Source organism: Leptinotarsa decemlineata, unplaced genomic scaffold, assembly GCF_025532065.1.
Source record: "Leptinotarsa decemlineata unplaced genomic scaffold, Ldec_3_MD MMD2_tig00026282_RagTag_RagTag, whole genome shotgun sequence".
Lineage (NCBI taxonomy): Eukaryota > Metazoa > Arthropoda > Insecta > Coleoptera > Chrysomelidae > Leptinotarsa > Leptinotarsa decemlineata.
The window spans coordinates 21046768-21058552 of record NW_027412668.1 but is presented as its reverse complement, the minus strand read 5'-3'; the positions used below and the strand labels follow the sequence as shown (position 1 = coordinate 21058552).

Below are 11785 nucleotides of genomic sequence, written 5' to 3'. Positions count from 1 at the left end.
TCTTGACCTCGCTGGATTCTCGATTTGACCTTTTTTATATGAATTTCAAGAAAAGTGAATCAATAATTTTGAATGATAAGCCAGTATTTGGATTGAAATGCTATGGAATTCGATTGATTTTTCCACTCTAACAGAATAAAAATTACCACAAATACATACATACATACATACAATGTAGTTCGTATTACTTGAATCAATTGATGTCATTCATTAGAAGACATAATTCTCAAGATTGGCAAAAAAACTGATGATTCAGTGACGTTCAGGACTCAGATATCGTCAAATTGTTATAGTTATCAGAATTAAAATATCTATTGGAAAAGAAAAATTTTCGACTTTCTTTCTCCACCTTGATACAAAAAATGTAGGAATCTTCCAAGGAAAGGAAGGAAGCAATCAGTTGAAAAAAACTCTATACTTCCTTCCTACCTTCTTTCCCCTCTATGGATGATACCCATATTTTATGTATCCCACATTTCACTAGCCACTCGTGCTGGCGAAATGTTAGGATTGCGTAGTTTACGCAATATTTTCAAATTCATAATTCAGCAAAGCATCATCTCATCAAAGACTCACAAGAAACTCAAAACTTACAGTAAATTGAAATGGCATAAAACGAACCAAATGACACAATCACTTTTTATGGAATTGTAAGGAGATAATAGTTCAAAAAATAATATGACCTCACTCTAAATATTTTCAAATTCATAAATGAGCAAAACATCATCTCATCAAAGATTAACAAGGAACTTAACCCTTTGTTGACCGCTATAAGAAAGTATTGAAAAAAATTTTTTTTTGTGATACATCTGTATTTAGGATGAAAATTGGCATAGACAAATTTTTTGAAATTTTTCGAATATTTTTTTTGAAAAATTAGTGGTAACTCTGAGTACCGTTGGGTTATATTCGAACAAAAAAAGTAAGAAAAGTAAAAAATTTCAGAATACACTCAAGCTCATTTGTGGAAACAAATACATTTTAATTTTTTTTGGAACTATAAAATCTATTTAATATCGACTTCATGGTACTCTACAAAGCAGTTTCTTTTTTCAAAACGGCATAAAAAATATTACATGTCATACATTTTGAATGAGGTCGGGACTGTATTTGTTTCATACTACAAACTTCACAACGACCTCTCTGAAGTACATATTCGTACTTATTATTGACTCCATTTTGAATTTCACATGAAGATCTTTTGTTTCTTTTTCCACTTGTTGGGCACGATTTTTTAGTGATCATTCCCAACGCTACCCCTCTTCTGAATTCCAATAAAGGAATTTCATCAAAAACACTACAAAATGGTACATATGCAATCACAAATGCCACGTCTATGAGACCCCAAAATATTTTGTGTCACCATTTTTTGGATCTTCGGTTCAACCCAAAATACATTCTGAGCTGATCAGCTTTGTCAACTCCGCCCATATGTATATTTGTTGTAATCGGCCACGATGGTGGGACATGGTATTTCTATTGAGGTTCCATCTTTCTGCTTCCTTTTTACTACGGTTGTTTCATTTTCATGAAAATTACTTGCCAGGTTGACAACTCTGTTGTCGCGCCATCTGAAGAATCCAATTTCTGCTGAACTGAATCGGTAGTCGAATTCTCCACGCTTCAGATTCTTGTCGTTGGTTGGGTTTTTCGGAGTTCCTTTTCTATTACATCTAATCGTTCCACACGCATAAGTTTTTTCAACTTTCAACTTCTTTAAAAGAGGCATGGAAGTGAAAAAAAAACAGTAATGCGGTTGGTGCCCAAATAATTCTTCAAAAGTTTCAAGACAACTTTTTCTCCCAATACCCAGTCAGTCAATTCAGGTTCATTGTCATTGCCTTCCTCCTTCCCTTGGTATATGTCGAAATGTAAAATATAACCTTTTTGGTCAGCACAACACCAAATTTCATGTCCACGTTTGATTGGCTTCATTGGGTTATACTGTTTTATAGAACTTCTACCTTTGAAGGCTATCATGGATTCATCTATGGTAAGATGTCTGGTTGCTTTCGAGAAAGCATTGAAAGTCTCATTCAATGAATCAATCATTGGTTTCAATTTATAGAGTTTGTCTTTGTTATTTACGGGAATTTTAGCATTATCATTTATGTGTAAGTTGGAAAGTATGTTATCGAATATCTGTCTACTTATTGTATTCGACACTAGAGGCACTCCTAAATCTGAGCTTCCTGACCAGTAGTGCCTCCACGATGGTAAAACATGATAACCCATCAGTAGATTTGTTCCTATGAAATCAAGTAATTCTTCTTTTTTAAAGTTCAGATTTCTGTTCCGTTGAACAGCGTGAAGATTACTTTGGTACACCAAATTTTCAAGCTGAGGTTCGATGAACTTCAAAAACACGTCTGTGGGTTTGAGACAATCATTAAAATCATCGGTATTGGGACCCTCGTTACACTTATATTCTGGAATAGTCATTTTACAATCACTCTTCCTTCATTTTTGATCTACTCCAATATCCATTTTCTTCTTTTTTTTCCAGTCTTCCTTACATGGCCAGTTTCATCTTTTCTTTCATTCTCAGGCTGCACCTCTTCTATATTCAGAGAATGATCCGTAGGGTTCTCATCAATCTGCCCAATATCTTCAAGAGGAGCGGTTTTATTTTTAAGAGGAGCGGTTTTATCATCTTCCTTATTCGTTTGGAACTTGTTATCCAACTCGATATCACATGCTATATTATCTTTTATGCGCTGAGCCTCATCTAATAATTCCTCATCAGTCAAAGCACGCTTCCAGTACCAACTATAATATTGTTTATCCATGACCAGCTGAAATAAAAAACATAATAAGGGGCAAATCAGTAACCATTTTGAAATAATTCCGAAACTGCAATTCATTCCTAACAGCCCGACGGTACTTATAAGAATCACCAATTCAGACTAACCTAGCGCATGCATAAAGTTTTTATTGATTTATACATTTATGTTTTCGTCAATAGAAAGTATCAATGAACATAATAATAACATAATTACACTCACCTATTGAATACTATCTCTTCAGTTACCACTGCAATTAATCACCCGGTTTGAACTACACATAGCTCTGACACGCACTACTAAAGTACATAAAAACGAGAATAATGCGCTCTCTCACTAGTCGAAATATGAATTACTGTAGAAATAACTCGGTACCTCAACGTACTAATAGACGCGTCTCTAGCCCATTGAATATATTTGGCTTTTATGACCGCTTGAAGTATGTGGTACCTCTGAGTACTGAGGTCGACAAAGGGTTTTAAAGCTTACAGAAAGTTGAAATGGAATAAAACAAACAAAATGACACAATCACTTTTCATGGATATGTAAGGAAAGAATAGTTCAAAAAATGGCATGACCTCATTCTAAATCCAATTGTGTGGAACACCCGCTCAATCATCTTCGGTTGAGACGGGATGGAGCCTAGCTCCTGTACCCTTTCAGGTGGCTGTGGACCACCCGAGTTGGCGGATTCGTTATGCTTGAGCACTTCCTTGTTATGGATATCAATTGGAAGGAATTGCTGAAAAGAAAAAAATTGAATGACTTCACTTTGAATCCAATATGGCAAACGACCCAATATGGGGAATTAGGTTTTTTGTGCACACCCGTAACATCGGTATCGAATGAAAAGGTAGAAGAAAAAAAAGTCAATCAAAATTGAATATTGCGGAATCCCAAAGATGATGGACTATGTTCTCTAGTGCACTCTTATGATGAAGATATCAAATGAAAAGTTTCAAAAGAAAAACAAGAAATCTCGGAAAAAGGATGTCTGCTACAACAATTTTGCAAAGTTATAGTACGGCAAAGGTTAGGAATAGTTTGGCAGTGCTTGAACAAATGTAGGAATCGGACATGCCACAATGACGCATTAAATGAAATGAATAGACTGAAAAGTATATCCAGCGAAATTTAGGTAACCCAATCTTTCTAAGCATTGTTTTCATTGATATTGTTAATTAGAGGATAGGAACTTGAAATAGTTTGTCCATTATCAATGATAATTTATCATGACTGAAGTCGATTGGTGATTCAGTAATTTTTAACGAGTCATATGCAAGTCCATGTTTTAATCCACTTCTATTCAAATATCGTAATTTTGAGATGATTTAATAATTACTCCTTTATTTCAAGATAATATAAAAATCCTCGTTTGTCATTATTGTATTCTTAGTTTTTCTGTAACAGGTAAGGTCAACTTACTCAAACTGGTTCTAAGAATGAAAAAATATCTGTTGAATCCATTCCGTGTAAGCTATCAAAACAATTGAAATGTTAACCGCATCAAGATAATGGTAAGAAATGCGAACCGATAAAGAAAACTTTCAATTATTTCAGTTTACGACTGGTTTTGTATAGATTCATTCAGCACGTCGAGTGGTTTCGAAAATGCGGCGTATAGTACTGGTGCTATTGCTTTTTTTGGGCTTGAATATTGAGATTCGCTGCGATGCAAGCGAATATCCCATAGTGACGACCGCTTTAGGTAGAATTAAAGGTAGCACGGTGAAGTCCAGGTTAGGAAAAACCATTTATTCTTTCAGAGGTATTCGGTATGCGAAGCCTCCAGTTGGAAATTTGAGATTTATGGTAAGTTTTATTTATGACAACTAAGGGTGATAGATATACAGGGCTATTCAAATTCGTTTCTGTACATGGGGATCTCGTAAACGATGAGAGATAGAGTGTCGGTTGAATTGTGGCAAATTTGCGTAGTTTAGAGACCTATTCAATGATGTAAAAAAATCGAATATAGCTCTTTTGGTTCTGGAGATATACAGGAAAAACAAAAAAAACAAATAATTTTTTTTCGTACATCTTCTTTATTCGCAGAAAAATTGAAAATCTGTCCACATTTTGCTATTGGCACTTGATGTGGGCTATCAAAATATGTCCATGAATCTTTTATATAGTGTGTCATCTGACTTGGGCCATCCCTATCTTTGAATTTTTGAATACGGACCTGTATTTTTTGTTGTAGTTTTTGGATCGTAGACATTTCCTTCATACTTAGAAATTGAATTTTATTTTATATTTCTGGATGTTTCCGTAATATTCGATTATAATTGTGTGAATTATTCTCTTTTAAATTACGGCCCTGGAAATTGGTTGACTGAGTTGAGTAAAAACATAATAGCAACTTTTACCTCTTCCTATATACCGTAGAGGTTTAAGATAGTTTTTTTTTTCATTTTTAGGTACCTATTCATATTTTTTCATATTTCCATTGCTCTGAGCGTTTTTTACAATGAAATCCGAATAAGAAACCTCTAATGATTATGTGAAACATATCTACAACAAAAATATATTATATGTGTTTTGATGAGCAGAAAAAGAAATGATAGCAATAATAACATCTGAAACGAACACTATAATTGTAATGAAAATTGAAATGAAGTAATTTATATGCACAAAAAATTAATGACGCAATAAATGTTCGAAATGAAGTCCTTCCATTGCGAGACAAATAATGAGCCAATAAGATGGTTTGCAAGATCACCAGATCTTACTATTTTGGATTATTTTCTATTGGGGACATTGAAAAATAGGATTTAAGCTGGAAGAGAGAAAGACAATGTGGAATACTGGAGATTGATGATTTTGGATGATTTCGCAACAATGCAGCAACTAAGTGTATTGATAATATGAAAAACCGAGTTAACATTTATTGCGCCATTAACTTTTTTCTGTATATAAATTACTTCATTTCAATTTTCACTACAATTATAGTGTTCGTTTCGGATGTTATTATTGCTTTCATTTTTTTTTCTGCTTACTAAAACACATATAATATATTTTTGGTGTAGATATGTTTCAGATAATCATAAAAGGTTTTGTTATTCGAAGATTATTGTAGAAAACGCTCCGTGCAATGGAAAAATGAAAAAAAAACTCTCAAAAAACTCTACAGTACATAGGGAAGCATAAAAGTTGCTATTGTGTTTTTATTCAACTCAGTTAACCAATTTCCAGGGCCGTAATTTAAAAGAGAATAATTCACACAATTATAATTGAATATTACAGAAACATCCCGAAATATAAAATAAAATTCAATTTCTAAGTATGAAGTAAACGTCTACGATCCAAAAACTACAACAAAAAATACAGGCCCGTCTTGAAAAATTCAAAGATAGGGATGGCTCAAGTCAGATGACACACTATATATAAGATTCATGGACATATTCTGATAGCCCACATCAAGTGCCAATAGCAAAATGTGGACATATTTCCGAAATGTCCGCGAATAAAAAAGATAAAGGCAAAAAAATAATTCGGATTTTTTTTGTTTTTCCTGTATATCTCCAGAACCAAAAGAACTACATCATTGAATAGGTCTATGAAATACGTAACTTTGTCACAATTTAACCGACACTCTATCTCTTATCGTTCACGAGATCCCCATGTACAGAAATGAATTTGAATAGCCCTGTATATTTTATTGCGGGTTGAATGTCTGTTTAACCCTGAAGAGGCATAAGGCTATAGCAGGGTCCCAACAAATCATATAATAACATTATAAAATACTAACCCCCAAAAATAAACATGATCAAGTCAAGAATGTCTGTGGTTTGCAAGTTACCTGCGGATCACTGCCAACAACACTGCCAAAAACTAGTAATTATATAGTAATCACCGGCCGTTTAAATGAACAGTCTTTAATCAATTGTCTTGCTTTTTCTTAGACCCATTAACTTAACAAAGACATTAATGTCATCAGGTGAGTATATGATTCTAGTTTTAGTTCAATTTCATCTATATAATGAGTGAACTATAATAGTTTGATCAGTGTATATGTAATAACTATGAACATTGATGGGGTCTCCTATTCACTTTCCTATTCATTTAATTGGCTTTTTGAATCAATTACTTTCAAAAATATTCTCATGAATTGCATTTGTACTATATGTAAATTACATCATATATCAACGAAATCTCTAGTTGCTTTTAATAAGTGTAAATTTTTACTATATGCCGATGACTTGAAAATCTATCACACAGTAAAGGATTCATATGACAGCGGAGAAATTCAGGAGGACTTGAAGCGGCTGAAAAAATTCTGTGATGATAATGATTTGTTTCTCAATCCACAAAAATGCGTGTCAATCTTATTCTCCAGAAACAAAAATATAATCAGAAATAATTATTACTTTGAAAATCACGAACTGAAATCAGTTTCAGAAGTTGAAGACTTGGGAATAATTATGGACTCGAAGTTATCATTTAATTCACATATAGAAAAAACCGTCAATAAATGTAATAGTATCATTGGATTCCTCAAAAGAAACTGTCAAAACTTCAAAACGGCAAAACCTCTCCTCAATTTATATTATACATATGTACATAGTAGGCTCTGCTTTGCATCGATTGTTTGGAATCCTCAGTACCAAACATAGATCGTATTGAAAGAGTCCAAAGCAAATTTCTTCGCTACATTAGTTACAAATTAAATTTTCCTATTACGAATAGCGATTACAGTCCCATTATGTGCCAATACAATATTATGGCTATGAAGGATAGAAGAACTGTTACGGATATTATCATGATTTTCAAGTTGATGAAAGGATTAGTCCACTGCCCAGAGCTTTATTCCAAAATTGAGTTCAATGTTCAGGGTAGAACATTGAGGCGCACAGAATTCTTTGAGTTAACTTGCACAAGGACAAATGCTGCTCAAAATTCACCACTTTATAGAATGCTTAAAACCTTTAACGAAATTTGCAATGATATTCAATATTTTGAAATCTCTTAAGACTGTTTCAAACGCAGGATGAAAAAAAATTTCATTGATAAGTTGTGATCATTTCTGTAGTCTCTGTCACTCCTATAAGAATTATGTTATTCTTCGATTGTCTAATTTAGTTTACAAAAAAATTAAAATTGACATTTTTTTTTCTCAAAGCCCACTTGAACGAAACTTATAAAGTGGGTTCTGTATTGGATTTGTTAATCTATTTGTATTCCCTATGTTGGTGAATAAATAAATAAATAAATTGATCTGGTGATGATTTTCATTGAATTTACCTATATCACTGTAATAAAAGACCATTTTGTTTATGAATAGATTTTTTCTAAGTAACAATCGAAAGAATACCTTATGACGTTTGTTTATCCCCCAACGGAGTGTTTTTCAATAATTGTAATTGGCTGCACCGAATTGACCCATATCAATGAGCCTAAATAATGTGTCGATGGTTCACATATTACGTATAGTTGAACGCGAGGACTATTTTCACTTGTATCGATCACAAATTCACTCAGACGATGTCACTATGAATATATTTGTTTCGGAAAATGAAATCATTATTCGTGTTGATTCGGTTTTGAAAATCAGTTATTTGCTGAAGTATAGGCAGGCTATTTCAGGACTTCTTAGCGAGATACAGTTATTGCGTAGAAGCAATCCTAACACAGTCTGTACAAAAATATTGAGAGTTCTTTTGTTTTTTTTTTTGCGTAATTCTTATGGTTTTGCGTGTGCTGAATCCGGTATGTATGAATATTAAACAAGATATCACCTTGATAGAACAGATGGAAGACTAAATAAATTGTTCATATTTATAATTGCGCAATGAAACTTTTTTTGGTCGAAAATACATTCTCTTTTCCAGTGAGAATCTTTTTGTAACATTTTCGTTTGTAGGAAGCATCTGAATGGTCTCTGGAAGCGTCCAACAATAGTCTGCCATCACTGAGACGCTCCGTATTCCCTGTATCTATTGTATATCTCCTTAATATCTTAGTGAAATCGTTAACCTTGCTCATCACTTACATCTCCTACATTTTCTGGAAAGTGGTCGGGGTGAGAATGAAAGAATGAACTTTAAAACTAATTAGACAACCTGAAGCTTGCAATGCTGTTAACATTTTTTTGACAATTTGTTTGTAGTTAGAGTCTTTTTTATTGCCAAAAAGTTTATCTATGACTCCTTGGAAGGCAATCCACCCATCTTTTTGAGGATCCGTCATGGTTGTGATGAATAGTGGATCACCCATAAGCCGTCTAATATCTGGTCCAACGTTTTGCGTTTTGAAAAATAACCTGACGTTCTGGAAGTTTTTGAGTATTTTTTGTTGCAGACTTGTGTAATGAGTGTGTTTGGGGTGAAACCTATGGTGTTCCAATATTTTCTGCTATAGTCGTAACAGTAGAGAGGTGTTGTACCCAACACGTCCTGCAGCTGGGGTTGATGGAATATCGCTGACTTGTGAGGTGTCAAGCATGAAAGTGAAAGAAATATATCTTGAAGTGTATGTATCCGTGCCAAAAGAGTATGACTCTGAGCCCACTCAGTCTCTCTGAAGGTACTCCTTTCTCTAGCTGGTCATGTGACCCTTCACGGATCATGAAGTACCTGAAGAATCTAAACCTAAGTCTATAGAGGAGATCGACGTATACTGAACGAACTTATCTGTTCCCCCAGTGACATGGGTGGTGCAGTCAGGAAATACCTCAGAGCCTCTCTAATCCACCTTGTACCAAATTCTTGAACAGAAGCGGAATTTGCATCAAGTGAGAAAACAAACAACTTCTGGGCAGGTCAGAAATCGCTGACGTACATACGATAATTCACCTGAACTAGAGGCGAAAAAGCCCTGCATGACTGAATTTATGAATCATCAATAGTGGCGAGGTTGCTGCTGCTGTATTTTGCGATTACTCGAAGGCTTTGGACTGTGTGGTTCCTACAGCTGAGGAAGCTTCCTTATTACGGTTTCAGAGAAGTGATACTGAGCTGATTCAGCTCATATTTGTCAGGTCGTAGCCAGATGGTGGAAACAAACCACCGCTCAGAAATTGGAAAAATACATAAGGGTGTACCTCAGGGTTCAATACTAAGGCCAACATTGTTCCTCATCTACGTCAACGATTTGACAAGTATAAATATTTCAGGGAAATTCACACTATTTGCAGACGAAACTACCATTTTGTGGCAATCGGACAATGCAAACTATTTAACTAAAATAAACTATATTCTTTCTCTCTCTCTCTCTCTCTCTCTCTCTCTCTTGTATAGATAATTCGGCCATGGGAAAGTTACTACGGTCATTGAGGTAGAAATGGTGCACCTTTAATATCTGACAACCTCAATATCGATCTATTGAATGAAATCTCTTCAGTATGCTGTTATTGCTATGGTAGAGAATATCCTCGAAGATAGTCCAGAGGTACGATTCCTGGGCTGCACATCTTGGCCTGGATACCTGAGGTTACCTGAGAGGATCAGAAGAGCGTCTCCAGGTGGTGGATGCCGTTAGTACCCTGCAGCCGTAGGAGGGTATCTTATTGAAATGCGTCTGAGGAAAGTTTCATATTCATGTTGCTTCGCATTGAAAGTTATTTTGGCAACTACTATGGTTACTAGTTGTCTAAAACCTGAAAAATTCTGCACGGAATGAGTGATCTAGCTGTCACCAGCCGAACCAAGCTTGATGGGTTCAGTTTCATCCAGTAGCTTGCTGGAAATGAGAGCTGCAGAGGGAGAAAAAGCAATTTCTCATTCGGTGGTCGATTTTGGAGCTATTTACCTACGGTCGGTGGCTGAACCTCGTTGATACCTGATAATGGCATTTTAGATTTTTGTCAATCTTTGATTGTGTGGAGAGTCATCATCACCTCTTCGATGAGCCAAATCGTGAAACTGCAGTGGATTTCCATTCAGATCGAATTCTACGTGCTTCCATAGATCTGAAAATCTGATTTGTGTTCAGAAATCATAATATAGCAAATAGGACAACAGATAATCTGTTTTTGAATAATTTTGAATGAAGCTACCTACCATCTCAATAGATTTCACCTCAGAACATACACTCGTCCTGATATCTAGAACACTAAGGTGAAAATGCACCAGTATGACATTATGATAGATCAAATGAAGATAAAACGATCAGTATGATAGTCTCACAGTCAAATGAAAATTCATTCAGGAATTCATGCAGTTTCTCGAGAGAAAAGTGATCTCTTCATCAGGTCAGCCTGGAATAATTGAGAACTATCAAATCACAAACCTGTTATTCTTTATTTAAATTTCAATAGTTCGGACTTCTATTGTCTAATATTATGTAAAATGATTTGAAATCCATGAAAGAGCCAATACAAATAAAAAAAAGCAGAAATAAAAATTATATTAAGTGAAAAAACTCTGAAAATAGATTACAATGAAATAAAATACGAGTGGAAAATAGAACAATTAAACAAAAAATAAAAATGAAAATTGAAAATTATTAGATTACAAGCCAAATTACTTCACAACGTTTTGATTGTTAATATCCATAATCGTCTTCGGGTGATGACTGGACTAATTGTTCCGAAAGATTACTATTTATGGGTCATTCGAGTACTTCCACTTATCGCTTCTTTTCTCTTCCCGCTTCACCGGTTTAGCGGAAGATGACCGTTTGGCGGGAATTGGCCATTTTTCAACGGCCTCTTAGTTTTACCAATATAGTATTTTCCGCACTGACAGGGTATCCAGTAAATGCAATTCTTGGAATAATAGGTTAGGTTAGGTCTAAAGTGAGTAGGTCTATTCGACCCTCCACCACAACCCGCAATGGTTTATTGTGGCTCACACCCATTCACACTCGGCCAAATAAACCCAGCTTCTTAACGATGCCGATTAGTTTGTATGGTGAGTGGTCTTTTAGGTCAGATGGTGAGAGTACGGATCTGCCGAACCTGATTCGGAACCTGATTCGGTTCCTAGCGGGGCAGGCGCAAAGTATATGCACTGCTGGTTTATCATTTTTCAATTCTTGTAATTAAAGTCCGCGTTTGGTGA

At 34.9% G+C, this 11785-nt stretch overlaps 1 protein-coding gene across 3 annotated transcripts in view; it reads left to right on the top strand.

Moving 5' to 3' along the window:
- Positions 1-4341: 4341 nt before the first annotated feature.
- The window catches only part of LOC111507069 (juvenile hormone esterase), a 40321-nt gene continuing 32877 nt past the window's right edge, over positions 4342-11785 (top strand). Inside the window, exon 1 of one of the 3 annotated variants that reach the window (XR_012466763.1) lies at positions 4342-4595. Coding sequence is in view for 2 of the 3 variants with exons in the window: in XM_074180025.1 (XP_074036126.1) it covers positions 4395-4595 (201 nt within the window). In the remaining variant the exon portion in view is untranslated. The remainder of the gene's footprint in view (positions 4596-11785) is intronic. The other 2 variants (XM_074180025.1, XM_074180026.1) reach the window with 2 other exon arrangements.